The 17,454-nt window shown below is 43.8% G+C and overlaps 1 protein-coding gene across 6 annotated transcripts in view; it reads left to right on the top strand.

The window, feature by feature from the left end:
* The window catches only part of LOC138758297 (scavenger receptor cysteine-rich domain-containing protein DMBT1-like), a 141,159-nt gene that overhangs the window by 109,704 nt on the left and 14,001 nt on the right, over window positions 1-17,454 (top strand). For 5 of the 6 annotated variants that reach the window (XM_069927012.1, XM_069927011.1, XM_069927009.1 and 2 more), the window contains 3 exons: window positions 5,817-6,122; window positions 11,422-11,736; window positions 16,330-16,623. In XM_069927012.1, the coding sequence (XP_069783113.1) occupies window positions 5,817-6,122; window positions 11,422-11,736; window positions 16,330-16,623 (915 nt within the window). Of the gene's footprint in view, window positions 1-5,816; window positions 6,123-10,744; window positions 11,396-11,421; window positions 11,737-16,329; window positions 16,624-17,454 lie in introns of those variants that run through there. The other variant, XM_069927013.1, reaches the window with a different exon arrangement.

Genomic DNA, 17,454 nt, shown 5'->3' with positions numbered 1-17,454 from the left:
ATTTTTGTCTTTTTTCAGTATATTTAATAGCCTCTTCCTTTTAATTTGGTTATGTATTCCATTAATGTTTATAGTCATATAGTTCAACGTGGCCATCTCATATCTTGTTCACACCTCTTTTCCGTTTCCTCATCAACTCCATCCCCCTTTTTCCCATTTTCATCTCTCAGTTTTCTCTTTTTAAACTCAATGTATGACAACACATTTAAAACATAAAATACTCCAACGATTTCCACACCCAATATTACCTTAACCCCAAATGCCCCCCCTCTCTGAGTTGCCCCTTATCCCTTGCCAGGCAACCACAACCCCTTTCCATTTGGATTGTGATCTTGTTCGCAAGCATCAACTGATTTCGTAGTGATGGTTATTCTCTCCCCTCCCCCCAAACTCCCCCCAGAAAACACTTTTTTTAACACATATAACAAAGCTCTCCCTTTTTTCCCCTTACTTCCTTCCTTCCCCTCTCTTTTCCCTCTTTAGTTCTTTACATATACATTGTTTTTACATCTTTATATATACTTTATCACCATTCTTCATTCTTATTACATCTCTTCATCTCTCCTTCTGTCCTGCAAATGCTCTGCGAATTCTTGTGCTTCCTCCAGATCCAAGAACAGTCTGTTTTGCTCCCTGGGTATAAATATTTTAAGCACAGCTGGATGTCTTAACATGAATTTATAACCTTTTTTCCATAGAATTGATTTTGCTGTATTAAACTCTTTCCTCTTCTTTAAGAGTTCAAAACTTATGTCTGGGTAAAAAAAATATTTTTGACCCTTGTATTCCAATGGTTTATTATCTTCTCTAACTTTATTCCTTTCCCACTCCAGTATATTTTCTCTTGTCGTAAAAATTTTACTAAGATGGATTTTGGTTTTTGATGTGTCTGCGGTTTCGGAGCTAGTGTTCTGTGTGCCCTTTCTATTTCCATTTCTTCCTGCATTTCTGTCGTTCCTAGGACCTTCGGGATCCATTCTTTTATAAATTCCTTCATGTCTGTGGCTTCTTCATCTTCCTTTAGGCCCACTCTTTTTATGTTGTTTCGCCTATGAAAATTTTCCAACCTATCAATTTTCTGAGCTAACAACTCTTGTTTTTTTTTTATCAATTTCTTCCAATTTTCCTCTTAAGTCGTTTACTTCCATTTCTACAGCCGTTTCTCGTTCTTCCACATTTTCTACTCTTTTCCCCATTTCTGTCATGACCCATTCTAAACTTTGCATTTTATCTTCTGTTCTTTTCGTTTTTCTTTTAATTGCACTAAATTCAAATGACAACCATTCTTTTAATGCTCTCATTTGTTCTTCAAAAAAGGCTTTATCTATATTCTGTCCATCTGTTTTACCTTCTATCTCTCTGTGAAGATCTTGGTCTTCTTCTTCCTCTTCTTCTGTGTTTGTACCTGTGTTTGTGTCTTCTTCTTCTCTTCTTTATATCTGTGTCTCTTCTGATTCTCCTGATGGGTTGCTTGTATCACTTTTTTGGGCCTCTTCTTGCTGGGCCTCTTGTTGTTGATCCTCCCCTCCTGGGCTGCTCATCTGTCAGGCCTCCTGCTGCTGCTCCTCTTGCCATTCACCCTATTAACTTTCTTCCTCGCCTGGCTCCTCACTCCTTCTCCTGCCGCTTTCCTCATCTTCCAGCTGAGAGCCCTGGTGTCAGGCGTCCCTCAGCGGGTCACGCTCTGGTTTTCTGCTCCTCGGCTGAGCCCCCTCCCTTCAGTGTTTCCTTTTACCTTTGATTGTGCACTTTTGTTTGGCGAGCCATTTCTGCAGTCCACTGGTCGGGGGGGTCACGACTCCGCGGGGTCAGCACCAACCTCGGAGATCAGGCGGTCTTTGCCACCATGGCTCCCTGTTCCTTCGTACAGGTAAGGCCTTCCTTCTATTCCGGAGACTTTTCTTCTTCTTTTTTCCCCATTGGTTTTACTTTTTCCTTCTTTGGTGCCATTTTTTTCTCTTCTCTATAATTTTATCTTTTATTTCTTATACTTTATATTTGTGAAGCTTTGTCTTTTCTTGACTTTTTTCTTTTTACTCTACCGGCCACTACTCCATCACATGACACCCCAGTGGAAAAATGGTTGACCAAATTAGGGAATGGGCTTTATCTGCGCAGTTGGGCACCCACTGCGTGTAATAAGAGAACAGACCTAGGTATCTTTTTAGTTCCTTCAGGGTGCTTGGGACAGGGAGTTCTAGAAGTGGGTGCATGCGGTCAGGATGGGGGCAATAACACCATGTGCCACGACACATCCAAGAAGGGCCAGCTGCTCCGTGTTGAACACGCACTTGTCCTTGTGGTACGTCGAGTTAAGTAACTTGGCCATACGCAAGAACTTGATGAGGTTTGCATCGCGTTCCTGCTGATCATGGCCGCAGGTGGTGACATTGTCGAGGTAGGGGAAGGTTGCCGTCAGCCCGTGTTCCCTCACCATCTGGTCCATTACTCTCTGGGAAGCAGAAACACTATTAGTAACACTGAAGGGTACCCGCAAGAAGTGGAAGAGTTTCCTGTCAGCTTCGAATCAGGTATAGATTCAATCGCTCAGACGGGTGGGAGGGGGTGGGGGGGAGTTGATGGTAGTTGAGGTCAATAGTTGAAAAAATTCTGTATTTGGCGACCTTATTGACCAAGTCGGCTATACCGGGGAACGGGTACACGTCCCACTGGGTGAACTGGATGAAGGTTTGACTATAGTCAATTACCATCCGGGGCTTGCCCGCCCCTCTGACCACTGTTCTCCAGGGACTGGTGCTCGGGGCTATGATCCCCTCCACCAGGAGTCGTTGAACCTCAGCCCAGATAAATTGCATATCCTCTGAGCTATAGCGCCAACTTTTTGTGGTGATGGGTTTGAATCCGTGGTGAGGTTCGTGAATAGTGATGGGGGGAGGCACCCTCAAGATGGTGAGGCCACAGGTCATAACCAGGGACCAAGTGCCGGGACTCGTCTGTTGGTCGCTAGCCGCCATTGAAACCATCCTGGTCAAGGGTCGGACTAGGTGGGAGAGTCTCTAGACCACATTAGGGTGTATGAAGCTTTCCGTACTGCTGCTATCAAAAAGACAGTTAGTTTTATATCCATTCACCTCAATCTGCATCATTGAGCTTGAAATTGGATGAGGACTGGCTTGATTTAGTGTCACTGAAGTGAGGAGCGGCATTTCTTCATCGTCATCATTGGTGGAGAGGCCCGGCCAAGATGGCGACCTCTATGTTGACCACACAGCATCAGATGAAGAGAAGCCAGAAGTGGAGATGTGGCAGTTGGAAATGATGTCACTGGAGCGGTAGGCCGAGGTGCCAAGTCTGGGAGCGGTGGCTGATAGGATAGCGCTCCCCTCGCCGTGCACGTGGTCAGTGGCAGAAGCTCTTCAGGGACGCACGCCGCACTGCTCGCTGGCTGCGATCAGGACCTGCAGACCTTTTGATAGTGGCCCCTCTTTCCACAGCCCGAGCACATCGCTCCCTTCGCGGGGCAGAGGTGCCTCGCGTGCTTGGCCAGCCCGCAGAAGTTGCATCTTGGCGATGCGGTCGGCGTGATTGCAGGTGTGGTCGGGTCGCTGATGCCTGATGCTGAGTCCCAGGCCACTGGCTCTCGTGGTGGAATGTATATGAATGGTCTGCATCTGCCCGCAATCGATACCGCTTGGCGCTGGGCGAGTTCTGACCAGTTCGATGGCCTTTTTGAGAGGGTGTGGGTCCTCTTCAAGGAGTCTTTGCCGGATGTAGTCTAGTCTAACCTCAACCCTGACACGCAGGCATCTCTGATCAGCTCTTCCACACATTGGGTCAGCAATATTGTGCCCGGGCCTGTGGGATTCCCCCACTCTTATCCCAGTGTGACCAAGGACTGGATGAACTCTTTGGCAGACTCACCAGGTTGTTATTTCCGGAACGCCAGCAGGTAACGGGAGTAAACCGAGTTCACCTTCAGTTTATAGAGCACCTGCAGCTCAGCCATTGCGTCGGTGTAGGTCGTGCAGCCTTGGATGGTCAGGTAGGCCTTCTGGCTGACTCGTGCTTGAAGGATCTTGAGCTTCTTCTCGTCAGAGTCGACCACCTCCGCAGCAGTGTCAAGGAAATTATTAAAATAGTTCACCCACTGTTCGAAGAGCACCAATACACCCGGGACTTGGGGATCGACTTCCAGCCATTCGGGGTGTAGCAATTTCTCCATAACCATAGAGTTCCAAATTCTAGCTTAATAAATTGTTGGGTGCTATTTGCAGCCCCAATAGTGATGCAGACAGAAGACTGAGGGGAACAATAGGCTTTATTGAGGAAGAGACTGCTGGCCCGGGTCCAGGCTAGGAAAATGAACAGGAATTACTCCACCTTTATGGCCAGGGGTCACATGGGAAGGATCAAGAGAGGAGCTAAGGCAGGGAGACACCTGGAGGGCAGGCCAGCCAGTGCACACCGCCATATTACCACAGGTAATAAAAGAAAATCGAAGGCAGATGAAAATTTAACATGAGGAACATGGAAAAGATACAATTCAGCTAATTTAATTACATTGGAGTAAAATAGAACATCAGGAATCTTGCATTTGAATTGCCAATTGTATGACGAATCTTTTCCACGTTCAAACAGGACACGCTGTCCTGCGGCTTCTGGTCACAAGTAGCGTTCCTTCCATCAAAGTAAGATTTCAGGCCTTGCCAAGAGAGAGGCGAAAAGACTTGGTGCCACTCTGAACTGGAGACAGAGTCGAATCCTTCCCTCCCGTCGTGCCGAAGAGGGCCACCAAAGGGATTCAGTGTTAAATCTATCTTGAACATTTATTTTTTTATTTTTTTTATTTTTCACACTATGAACCATATTGACCAAAATACACATAAACCTTTCCCTCTTGAATATACACAGTGTCATTTTCTCCCCTTTTCCCCCCTCCTTCCCAACCCCCTCCCCACCCACTCAACGTTCAACATATATGACACATTAAACCCATTAAACAATGTAATCACACAGACTGAGAATACAGCAATGGTACAAGGAAATGAATAAATGTATTCCTTTGGAAAAAATTAACATATAATTTAAGAAATAACGTCACAGTATTCGAACAAATTTGAACATTTATTTTTGATACAGTATGGAAAACCTTTCACCGGTATTTTTCTAGATAAGTCCCAGAACTAATGACGCTTCTCCACTCTTCCACCTGCCACACCAGGGAGTCGTATCGGAATAAAAGCAAGACAATTATAAAAGTGAGACAATTTAACCTTAGACATGTGCGCCACTTTGGATTGTAAGAGACAATCACGAGCGAACACATAACAAAGATCTATTAACCAACTTAACAATTTGGACCCATTTCACATCCGATAAGGTTAAATTTAAACGTTCCCAAAACGTTTTGATTTTAACTAACAAAGTCTGATTTAAGCATAACACTTTATTGTAAATAATGCATAGTAAATCTTCACAAGAAGGCATTGAGCTAAAATTAAAAGCTCATCTGCAAAATTTGATTCATATGCTCTTTGGATATTAGAACCTTATAGTTCAAGAAAAATGCCGAACTTTCAAATATCTAAAGATATTTGGAGCAGGTTAGATTTAGCAGTAATCTGTTCAAATGATGCAGAATATCCATCAATGAACAGATCCTTAAAGCTTCGAATGCCCTCTCTACTCAATCAGAGTGTTACCTCATTCGCAGCATTTGCAGCCTTTCATGTTTCACAAGGGCTGTCTGGGGACCCAACTTGGCAGTGAGGGGAGGGGAAGTTTTGGGAGCGATGAATGTCGTTTGCCCACTCTGCTTTTCGATAAATTATTCATCTGATTGTTCCCTCTTGCAGGTGAACCACAGGGAGCGAAACTCACCCTGACCACCTTGTTTGGCCTGTACATACAAGGGAAAAGTGTCCGGATCACCTGTATTGCCCCAGAGTACTACACTACGCATAATTTCCATTTGATCAAGGACGGCCAGGATACGCAAATGGCTTGGATTCCAGCGCAGTGGACAACACATGGGGCCGAGTACAGAATACCAAATGTCAGCGTGTCCGACAGTGGGAACTATACTTGCACTTACGAGACAGAGATCAACGGCAAGATATTCAACTCCACCTACAGCAACTTCGTGGTGATGGAGGTGGCAGGTGAGGGGAGGCGCTGAGTGGTGGTGGGGGGGAGTGGGAGGGAAAGAAATAGCCCTTTACTGCATCTTGGAATGTGTGAAGGATTGTCGGAGGTGCATACGGGGGATGGGCAAGAGGCAGAGGAGGGCGTCAGTGAAGTGACAGAAAGGGCAGAGGTGCTGATGACAGTGTAGGATGCCCTGTCGGAGGTTGCAAGGAATGTTGGCGAATAACTTTGCTACAATCTTATAATCCACATTCAATAAAGAAATCGGTCTATATGAAGGCACTTTTAAAGGGTCTCTATCCTTCTTTGGAATAACTGTTATTAACGCCCTAGAAAATGATTCCAAAAATGAACCAATTTCTGTAGCTTGCATAAGCACATCTGCAAATACCGGAAGTAATACGTCATAAAATTCTTTGTAAAACTCCATTGTAAATCCATCTTCTCCTGGAGATTTCCCACTTGGCATAGATTCCAATATCTCCTTTAGCTCTAAATCAGTAAACCTAATACCTAACTCCTTAGCATCTTTTTCATTTAACGAAGGTAAATTTAAATTAGCCAAAAAAGAATCAATCTGTTCATTGTCCTGAATCACCCCAGAGATATATAAATCCTTATAAAATGTACAAAATTAATCATTAATCTCCTGGGGTTTATATGTGATTGTTGAATACTTTGATTTATTAAGGCCAATATGCCAAAAGCTCTCTTTACCCATCAGCCTCCTAAAATTTACCTTGGGCTTCAGAGGTTGGTCTGGAAAGCAAAAGGGTAAAATAGAAGACAATGTTGAATCAAAGATCAATATGTTTTTATTTCCAAAAATATACTTTATACATAACAAATCATTGACAAGAAAACTCTTCAAGACTTTTTACAGTCATAGTGTCGATCATAACGATATATTCTCATCACTGTTTCCTCATCCACATCGCGGCATGCTGGAAGACCAACAGACCAAAGGTTCTGGATGTCAGACATGAAGAACGTCCCCGGGGAACTGCCCATAGATTGGAGAGTCCTCTGTCACGCTGCCGCTGGGGATGAACCTTGACAAAGCCTCCACCTCCCCATGCTCTTTGCGCAATGAGGTGGGTGACAGACTCCACAGCACCACAGCTGTCCAAAGGACAGTGTGTATGGAGGGTGATGCTCTGGCTGCACAAGAAGGATCTCACTGCAAGCGCTCCTCTAATCGCGAGCCAGGCTGATACAAATAGTATTACACAAAGTGCCCGTTGCTTTCCCCAGGCCCATCTCCCTTCCTCCACACACCACCCATTCCTTTTCTGTCCATCACCATGTGTGGTAGATCAGAGGGATCTGGGAATAGATACATAATTCTCTGAAAGTGGTGTCACAGGTGGACAAGGTTGTAAAGAAAGCTTTTGGCTAATTGGCCTTCATAAATCAAAGTATTGAGTACAGGACATGAATGTGATGGTAAAATTGTACAAGGCATCGGTGAGACCAAAGTTGGGGAATTGCATGCAGTTTTGGTCACCAAAGTATGGGAAAGATCTCAACAAATTGGAGAGAGCACAGAGAAGATTTACTCGAGTGTTGACAGGGTCTAAATTATAGGGAAAGGTTAAATAAGTGAGGTCTTTATTCTTTGGAGCATAGAAGATTGAGAGGGGATTTGATTGAGGTGTTTAAAATTATTAGGGGTATCGATAGAGGGGATGTGGAAAGGCTTTTTCCTTTAAGAAAGGGGGAGACACAAACGAGAGGACATGAGCTGAGAGGGGGCAAAAGTTGAGAGGAAACGAGGGGGGGACTTCATCACTCAGAGAGGGGCGGACGTGTGGATCAGGCTTCTGGATGAAGTGGCGGAGGCAGACTTCTTAAGAAGAAGCTGGACGGGAAAGGAATGGAGGGTTACGGGTTGAGTGTGGATCAGCAGGGTGAGGAGGGAGAAAGTGTTCAGCATGGACTGGAATGGCCGAGTTGGCCTGTTTCTGGGCTGTTATTGTTATATGGTTATAAATGATTCGGCATAGAAACAAAATTACGACATAATGTTTATTGGGTTGTATAAGACATTGGTGAGGACAAATTTCTTTTTTTTTGAATATTCAAAATTTTAAAACCATGATACATACAGTTGAAAAAAAAAGCAAATTATCCATATTGTCAATAAAGAATACATGGTATATAATCCAAAACCACCCTCCCCCAACCCACCCTACTTTCATTACAACCCTCCCCCTATATCCCATCCCCCAAACATCACCTAACCATCTAATCTACCCCACAAAAAAAGAAAAGAAAGAAAAAGGAAAATAAAGTAAAAGGAGATGTAATATACAATAAGATAATTAATTACTGTGGATTGAAGCAATTCCACCACGACGTGGCTGAAGGATTCAAAATTTTCATTCCATATAATCCAAATAAAGACTCCAAACATTCCGATAAAAAAGATAATTATCACATCAATTATACATTATTTTTATATAAGATCTCAACTCCATTGGCCACCTATGTAAATTCAAAACAGTTTACATTTTCCAAGTAATCGCTAATGGTAATGCTAATCTCAAAAAGGCAATTTGAAATTTAGTTAATCCTAATTCCAAACATGTCTTTTTAATATTACCTGGAAAAAATATTGATGGATCGATTGAGAATTTAACTTTAAAAATATCTTGTAAACTGTTCTTCAAGTCGCATCCAGAAAGGCTTTACCTTTTCACATCGCCAAGTAGAATGTGAAAAAGAACCTGTTTCTTTCTGACATCTAACACATAAACCTGAAGAATATAAATAATATCTCTTTAATTTTTCAGGAGTCAAATATCATTGATATATAAAATTATAATGCACTAATTTATATCTCACATTCACAATTTTAGTCATACTATCTTTACATCAATTCCTCTTATCCTCTTGAGTCATTACTAATCCTTAAATCTTTTTCCCATTTTAATCTTGACTTTTGTAAATCTAACAGGCATTTTGTTCTGCAATAATGCATACATTTCAGATCTCAACATTTTCTTCCCATCTTCCATAATTAAAGTTTCAAATGTAGTAGGTCTTGGTAACCTTAAAGTATACCCAAAATTATCCACTAACAAGGCTCCAACTTGGTAAACACCAAAAAGAGTATTTGATGGTATTTCATATTTTTCTTTCATCTGCTGGAAAGAAAGAAAATAACCAGCCTCATAACAATCCTGTACAGTTTTAATTCCTTCCTGCTCCTATATTCTCAAAAGATGATTATTAGATGTAAAAAGAAAAAGTTTATTCTGATATAAAGGTGTCTTACTTGAAATTTTCCCTTGTGTACATATTTCCTCATTTACCTTATTCCATACTTACATTAAATGCATCAAAATAGATGAATTACATTTACACAATATTTTCAAATTCCATTTATAAATAAATTGATCCATCTTGTTCTCATTAATTCAATTTAATTCAATATCTGCTCATGTCAATAGATTTTTCAAATCAAACATTCTATTAATAAACTTTAATAATAATTTTTGAAATTCCAAAGCTATAAACCTCCCAACTCATATTTCCACATTAATTTTTGGAGAGACACTCTTACCATTTTATCTTTCCATTAAAAACTTCCTTACTATAGAATTCAAATATTTAAAACATTTTGGAGAAACTTTGCAACGAAAAGATTGAAAAGGGTATTGTAACCGAGGAAAAATATTCATTTTAATAGAGTTAACTCTACCTTTTCATGTTATTGGCAAATCTTTTCATTTATTCAAATCATATTTATTTTTTGAAATAAAGGTAAATAATTTAATTCATACAAATGACCAAAATTTTTTTATCTATTTTAATGGTTAAATATTTAATTTGATCTGACCACTTAAATTGAACAATATTCTTACAAGAAATATATTCAGCATCAACCAATAGCATAATCTCACTTTTTTCCCAATTAATTTTATAACGAGCTATTTCTCCTTATTATTTCAACCTGTCATATAAATATCTTAAGGATTCCCGAGGTTCTGTTAAATAAATTAAAACATCATCCGCAAACAAATCTTGTCTTATCATTTGAGCCAAAGATTCAAAAGCTAGTGCAAAAAGTGCTGGTAACAAAGGACAACCTTGTCTAGTTGATCTTTCCAATGTAAACAGTAATGATATCTGTCCATTCGTCACTACTCTAGCAGTGGGATTTTTGTATAAAGCCTTAATCCAACTAATAAATATTGGTCCAAACTTCAATGGCCGTGGATGCAGCCCAGGACATCACAGGCAAAACCATCCCCACCGTTGAGTCCATCTGTGAGGAATGCTGCCATCGGAGAGCAACAGCGATCATCGAAGACCCGCACCACCCAGCACATGCTCTGTTCTCGCTGCTTCCATCAGAAAAGAGGTGTAGATGCCACAAGACTCACACCACCAGGTTTGGGAACAGCAGCTACCCCTCCACCATCAAGCTCCTCAACGACCAATTCAATCAGGGACTCGTTTAAGGACTCTGACTTGTGCACTGTATTGATTTTCTTTGCTCTCTCTGCATTGCACAGTCAGATTGCTTACATTTGTGATCTGTTCACAGTTCTTTATATGTTTACATTTACTCTTGTGTACAGTTTATTTTTTGCACCACCAATTAGTGGGAGTTTTGCCGCACCTGCAGGATAAAGGAATCTCAGGGTTGTACGTGATGTCATGGACGACCGCCGACCATTGAGGCCATCAAGCATATCTAGTTCTTCGGAGTGCACTTGGCAGAGCACTCAACACCAGCTCCATGTCCAAGAAAGCCCCACCATGCCTCGACATCCTGCGAAGGCCAAGGAAAGTTAATCTCTCACCCTCTGTCCTTGCTATGTTCTACAGAGGACGTCCCGAGAGCATCCTGAGCAACTGCATCGTGGCCTGGTTTGGAAGCTGGTCCCCCTCAGACCGCAAGACCCTGCAGAGGAGAGTGGAGTTAAAACTATAGTTTGGTCTAGACTCTAATGGTTTGGCTATCTCACTCTCTCTCTCACTCACACACATGTACACCTGTGTATAGTTGGGGATAGATTTAGTATTAAGGTGACAGATTAAAAGTTAAGACTATCATTTAAGAGTTAGAGATAAAATTGGTGTTTTAAAATTAAACCCTGTCTGGTTTATTGTATATTGCTGCTCGTTATGTGTGGTTCATAACACAGGTGACCTGCTAAATACCCTCTAAAATGCACGGTTCAACCAACGTTCAGTGGGAGTGTGAAAAATATGTGACAAAGGAACAATCACAAAAAGAAAATCAATAAATACCATGAATTGTTCGTGACGGTAAATTCTGTCTCTGATTCATGTTTCCAGAACGTGTGGAAATCCGACTCATCAATGGCACCCATGGGTGCGCGGGGCGGGTTGAAGTCATGAACAACAGGACATGGGGCACCGTGTGTGATGACCAGTGGGACCTCAATGACGGGCACGTGGTCTGCCGGGAGCTTGGGTGCGGCCACGCCATCTTGGCGAAGACTCACGCATACTTCGGCCCGGGAACGGGCTCCATCACCCTGGACGACCTGGAGTGCCAGGGGTCAGAGCTGTTCCTCTGGCAGTGTCCATCCCGCCACTGGGGTGTCCACAACTGCAACCACAACGAGGATGCTGGTGTCGTGTGCTCGGGTAAGGAACGAGACCGGGGCTAGAGCTTTTTCTCACCTTTCCACCTTCATCAGCTGATCCCAATGCAGCGAAGATTAGCACAACCCTGATACAGAGCTGGCGACCTCAGTTCGAATCCAGCACACTCCTCACAGCACATTCTCTCTCTCTCTCTCTTTCCCTTTCACTCTCTTTCTTTATCCTCTCTACCCCACTATTTTTCTCTTTCTCCCTTAACTCTCTTTTTCAATTTCTCTCTTTCAATATTTTTCTTTCTTTCTTTCTCCCTCTCCCCATCTTCCTCTTCCCTCTCTTTCTCTTTCTCCTTTTCTCTTTCCTCCCTTTCTTTTTCTCCCTTTCTCTTCTGTTGCTCTCTTTCTCCTTTTCTCTCTCTATCTTTCTCTCTCCCCTCTGCCTCCCTCTCTTTTACTTTCTCCTCTTTCCCTTTTATTTCTCTTTCTTTCACTTTATTCCTTCCTCTCTGTTTCAATTGCTCTCTCTCTCTTTCTTGTTCTCTCTTTTTCTTTCCCTCACTCTTTCTCACTTTCTCTCTTAACTCTCCTCCTCTCCCTCTTTCTGTTTTGCTCTCTTAGGCACACTCACACCTCTCTCCACTCCCTCCCTCTATCTCTCTGTCTCTCCCTCTCCCCAAAATCTCTGCTCTTTTCTACCCGAGCATCCCTTCCCCTTCTTCATGGTCCCTTCCTGCGTCAGAATGGACATCTGCAGCCAGCAGCGATCAGAGCTGGGACCTCTGTTCTTGACCCATTTTATCCCTGATCTTCCCATGCCTGTGTGGGTTTCCTCCTGCCCTTGAAAACATATGGAGAGGGGTGGGGTTTGCAGGTTAATTGGGTGGCATGGGCTGGAAGGGTCTGTTACCATTCTTCTGTCCACATGCCATAGGGTGTTTATAGTGGAGAGATTCAGATCAGAGGTATCTTGGAGCCCAGATTCATTGTATCTTGCAAGTTGCCTCACTGGAAGATAGACAAAAGTCTGCAAAAACAAAGTCTGCAAAGATAAAGACACAGAACCAATATTTCGGGTCGAACCCCTTCTTAGGCAGGAGCCCGAACAAAATGGTGGGGAAGGGGAAGGAGCACAGTCCCACAGGCAGGACATAATAGGTGGAAAAAGGAGGGAGGGGGAAAGGGGGGACGGTTCAGTGAATGGAAAGGGGTGGGGTGAAGGGCTGATGAGTAGGTTTGCAGAGGTCAAGGTTTACGCCGTCCAAATGGTGGGTCCCCCGGATGGCATGAACCACCAACACCATTCCGTCTGCAAAGAGAATGCACTTTGTCCCAGTGAGTTCTCCACCTGGGGGGGGGGGGGTGGGGTAAGGGTCTCCCGTTCCCTCCCACATTTACGGGTGGTCTTGGTGAGGATTGTACATGAGGTCGCGGGCAGAAATGTGAGCAAGGGACGCAGAATCGAAATGGTCAGGCCCTGGGAGGTCCCGGTCACCAGTGTGGTCGAGGCGGAGGAGCTCAGCAAAGCGATCTCCCAGCCTGTGCCTGGGCTCATGATGCAGAGAAGGCCACAACGGGAGAGCCGGATGCAGGAGATCATCCCATGGATATACTTTTGAGAAGCATAGAACACTATAGCACAGAAAACAGGCCATTCAGCCTTGTTAGTCTGTGCTGAAAACATCATACCATTAATCCCACTGACCTGCACCCATTCCTTAACCCTTCCATGTAGCTATCAAGTAATTTACCAAGTAAGATGGCAGCTTGTCCACAGTCCCCACCACTCTCTGAGTGAAGAATGTCCCACTAAACCTTTCCCCTTTCATCCTAGAGCCATGTCGCTTGTATTTATCTCTCTTAAATCGAAGTGGAAAGAACCTACTTGCATTTACTCTTTCCAACCCCCTCATAATTTTGAAAAGATCTATCAAATCTCCTCTCATTCTTCTACGCTCCATGGAATAAAGTCCCAACCTGTTTAACCTTTCCCTGTAACTCAGTTCCTGAAGTCCGGAACTGCCCAACCTTGTCTTCAATATATTCACTGAGGTCACCCCCCCAACCTCCTACTGCTTCAATGGGCAGCGAATTAGTCTCTTACTGCATTGGCCCCTTCAGCCCTTCTAGTCTGTGCTGATATTTTTTTGAAGAATATAGAACAAAACAGCAGAGTACAGGCCCTTCGGCCCTCGATGTTGTGTTGACCCATATATTCCTTCCTCCCTACCCCATAACCCTCTATTTTTCTTTAATCCATGTGCCTGTCTAAGAGTTTCTTCAATGCCCCCAATGTTCCAGCCTACACCACCATCCCTGGCCAGGCATTCCAGACACCCATCAGTCTCTGTGTAGAAACCCTTACTGATCTTGAACTTCCCTCCCTTCATATTTTGTTGGCTGATCCCACCCTGGGAAACAGGTGATGGCTCTCCACCCTCTCGATACCCCTCAGAATCTTGTCGACCTCTATCAAGTCTCCTCTCATCCCTCTTCGCTCCAAAGAGAAATGTCCCAGCTCTGCAAACCTTGCTTCATAAGACTTGTTTCCAAATCCAGGCAACATCTTCGTAGATCTCCTCTGCCCCCTCTCTAGAGCTTCCACATCCTTACTGTAATGAGGTGACCAGAACTGAACACAATACTTCAAGTGGGGTCTCACCAAAGATTGGTAGAGATGCAACATGACCTCTCTACTCCTGAAATCAATTCCCCGACTAATGAAGCCCAGTGTCTCATAGGCCTTCTTAACTCTCCTACCAACCTGTGTGACCACCTTGAGGAATGTATGGATTTGGACCCCAAGGTCCCTCTGTTCATCCACACTCTCAAATGACCATGAACCCTGGACTCATCCATCTGGTTAGTCCTTCCAAAATGCATCGCCTCACACTTGAACATCCACCACTCTTCTGTCCCATTCTGCCTCCTGTCTAGATCCTCTTGTCACCTTCAACAACCTTCAGCTCCATCCACATCTCCACCAACCTTTGTGCCATCCACAAACTTACTGACCCATCCTCCCGCCTCTTCATGGGTATCTATCCAGATAGACCCAATGTTTCCACACCAAACTAGTTTTATTTTACCTTGACTCCATTTTGTCTCCCCTGGTCTAATCCCTCCCCATTCCACAGATTCACCATCACCCTCTGGGAAAAAGCAATTCCTCCTCGTCTCCATCCTCATTCTTACTGTTCTGATGTCCCCAAGTTCTGGTCTCTCTGACCAATGAGAACAACTTACCTCAATTTTTCCTATACTTCTCATAACGTTATATATTTTCATGTGTCAGGTTGGAGTGCTGCTGGGACCATCTAACCCAGTACTACCTGCCGCATGGTCAGGTGATCAGCAACTAAATCAGCTTCCACCCCCCAACCCCCCCCACCCCCCACCAATCAGGCTTGCTGACCTGGAAGGTGGGCTGAAAACCCTGCAGGATGAAAATTCAGGCATGTCAAAGGGTGGATGAACCCTCTCATATAGTCAGTGGCCGTCAAGCAGACACATGCCGTGTAGCACGGAAAGGCCATCCCTTCCATCGAAGCTCGGTCTGGCTGTTCACGGTCCCGCCCCCACCCGCTGTCTTGGACCTCACCTTGCCACTGGATCTGGGAGGGGGACATCAAGAGGATGTGTGTCTGGAGCCATGCAATCCCCGACTCACCTAAAATCCATTCCTGCACACACTGTTCCTTTCCAAGAAGTGGGGGTATCCTCGTATTGACAGAGAGGATCCATCACATCCCTTATGGGATGGAGAGGCAGAAAAAAAAATACATTTCTATGAGATCCCCTGTCATTCTTCTAAATTCCAGTGAATACAGTGCCAGATGACTCAATCTCTCCTCATAGGCCAACCCCCACATCCCTGGAATCAATCTGGAGAGTCTCCTCTGCACCAATGCCAGTAGATCCTTTGACAAGTATGGAGACCAGAACTGCATACAAGACCCCAAATGTGGCCTCACCAATGTCTCATACAAAGACATGCACCTCAAGTAAACTTTATTGTTATCTGATTGCACAGATACAACCTGACGAAACAACAATCTCCGGTCCTCAGTGCAAAACACGCAGACACACAACCAGACAAAACACACGTAGAGACAAACAATACATATGCAAGACAAGTATTTCATCTGTACAAATAGAGAAATCGTGTTTTGTGTACATGTAAAAGTCTTGGATGGTTTAGTGTAAGCAGTACCTTTTGCTCGTTCAGCATTCTCATGGCCCGTGGGAAGAAGCTGTTCCTGGTTTTGCTGGCCCTGATCCTCCCGCATCTCTTCCCCGATAGGAGCAGCTGAGAGATGCTGCATGCGGGGCTGGAAGAGGTCCTCCATGATTTTGCACACCCTTTCAGATGATGATCCCAGTCTATCATGTCAATGCGGTGGTGGGGTGGGTGGGGGGGGGGGGAACTCCAGTGATCCTCTCTGCCGCTCTTACGGTCCTGTGGATTGACCTCTGACCCATTTCTCTGCAGCGACCCCAGTTCAAGGCAACCAGCCAGGATGCTCTCGATAGAGCTCCTGTCGAAGGTCGACATCATGGTGGCCTTGCTGAATACATTCTAAATTACAATCCATGCCGTGTATTCTTTTCCTAAGGTGTTTGAATTATATCCCATCCTCAGGTCCTAAACCGCGATTGTCCTTGTCTCCGGATTACGACGTGTTTACAAAAGGGGACGCTGTTACCTTCAAATGCAGCATTCAGCGACACAAAGCAAACAAGCGTTTGGAGTTCTTGAGGAACAGCGTTTACCTTTCCCACGAGGAGCTGAAACCCGAAGATGTCTCCGCCACATTTAGCCTAAAGGACATTGCAGAGGGCGATCAAGGCTATTATTCCTGCCGATACACATACTTGCTGGGGAGTGAGTGGATACATTCGACGGCAAGTGACCCTGTGCCATTGACTCTATCGGGTGAGTGCTATTTGCCATGTGATTTAGAATTGACCCTGGAACTCCTTCGACACGTCAGTGGGGAAGGCATAGCTCAGGGATTCCTTAGCCAAAGAACACAGAGGATTTCACATTTACAATTTTAAAATTTTATTTTTCAATATTTTTATTAACGTTGAAACTTCACATCCAAAAATCCAGATTATGTACATATGTTAATAGCTAAACAGGTGCAACATTTCAATCATATCATTTCATTATATTGCATTGATATTTTATTATAAAAAAGGAATATCTAAGCCCACAAACCAAGAATGAAGCTGTTTGGGCAAAAAGAAAAGGAAGACAGAATTCTTAACAGAGTGATAAATTACCTGATGAGTCAACAGTTCTAACTTAGTAACAAATCAACGATTATCAGTCACTCAAAAAGGTTATTTGAAAATTTGCATTCAAATTGATAAATGAGCATCGAATCTTCTCGAAGTTTAAACATGATGTCACGTGGCCAGTGAGTGTGATTAGGTGGGATAATGTCTGGGAACAGGACCTACATCTTTTAATTTCTGAGGAAACTTGGAATGTCATTTCAAATGGGTTAATACTTTTTCTTTACGTGCCCACCACAATCCTACAATTTAAAGTAGTCCATAGTCAAGTCTTCTTTATGTGCCCATCACTCTCTCCTACAATTTAAAGTACCCATCGGCCAACTCTATCCTGTGCCCTCCCCCACAGGCTCCTGGATACTGTTCCACACCCCCCCCACCCCTCTTCAGTGCAGGGCAGTTGAGCAGGATGGAAGAGCCTTTGTTCTTTAGTGAATAAAACTGATGCACCATCAATTACTTA

This window comes from Narcine bancroftii, chromosome 3 (genome assembly GCF_036971445.1).
Source record: "Narcine bancroftii isolate sNarBan1 chromosome 3, sNarBan1.hap1, whole genome shotgun sequence".
Lineage (NCBI taxonomy): Eukaryota > Metazoa > Chordata > Chondrichthyes > Torpediniformes > Narcinidae > Narcine > Narcine bancroftii.
This window is presented reverse-complemented; position numbering and strand designations above follow the sequence as displayed.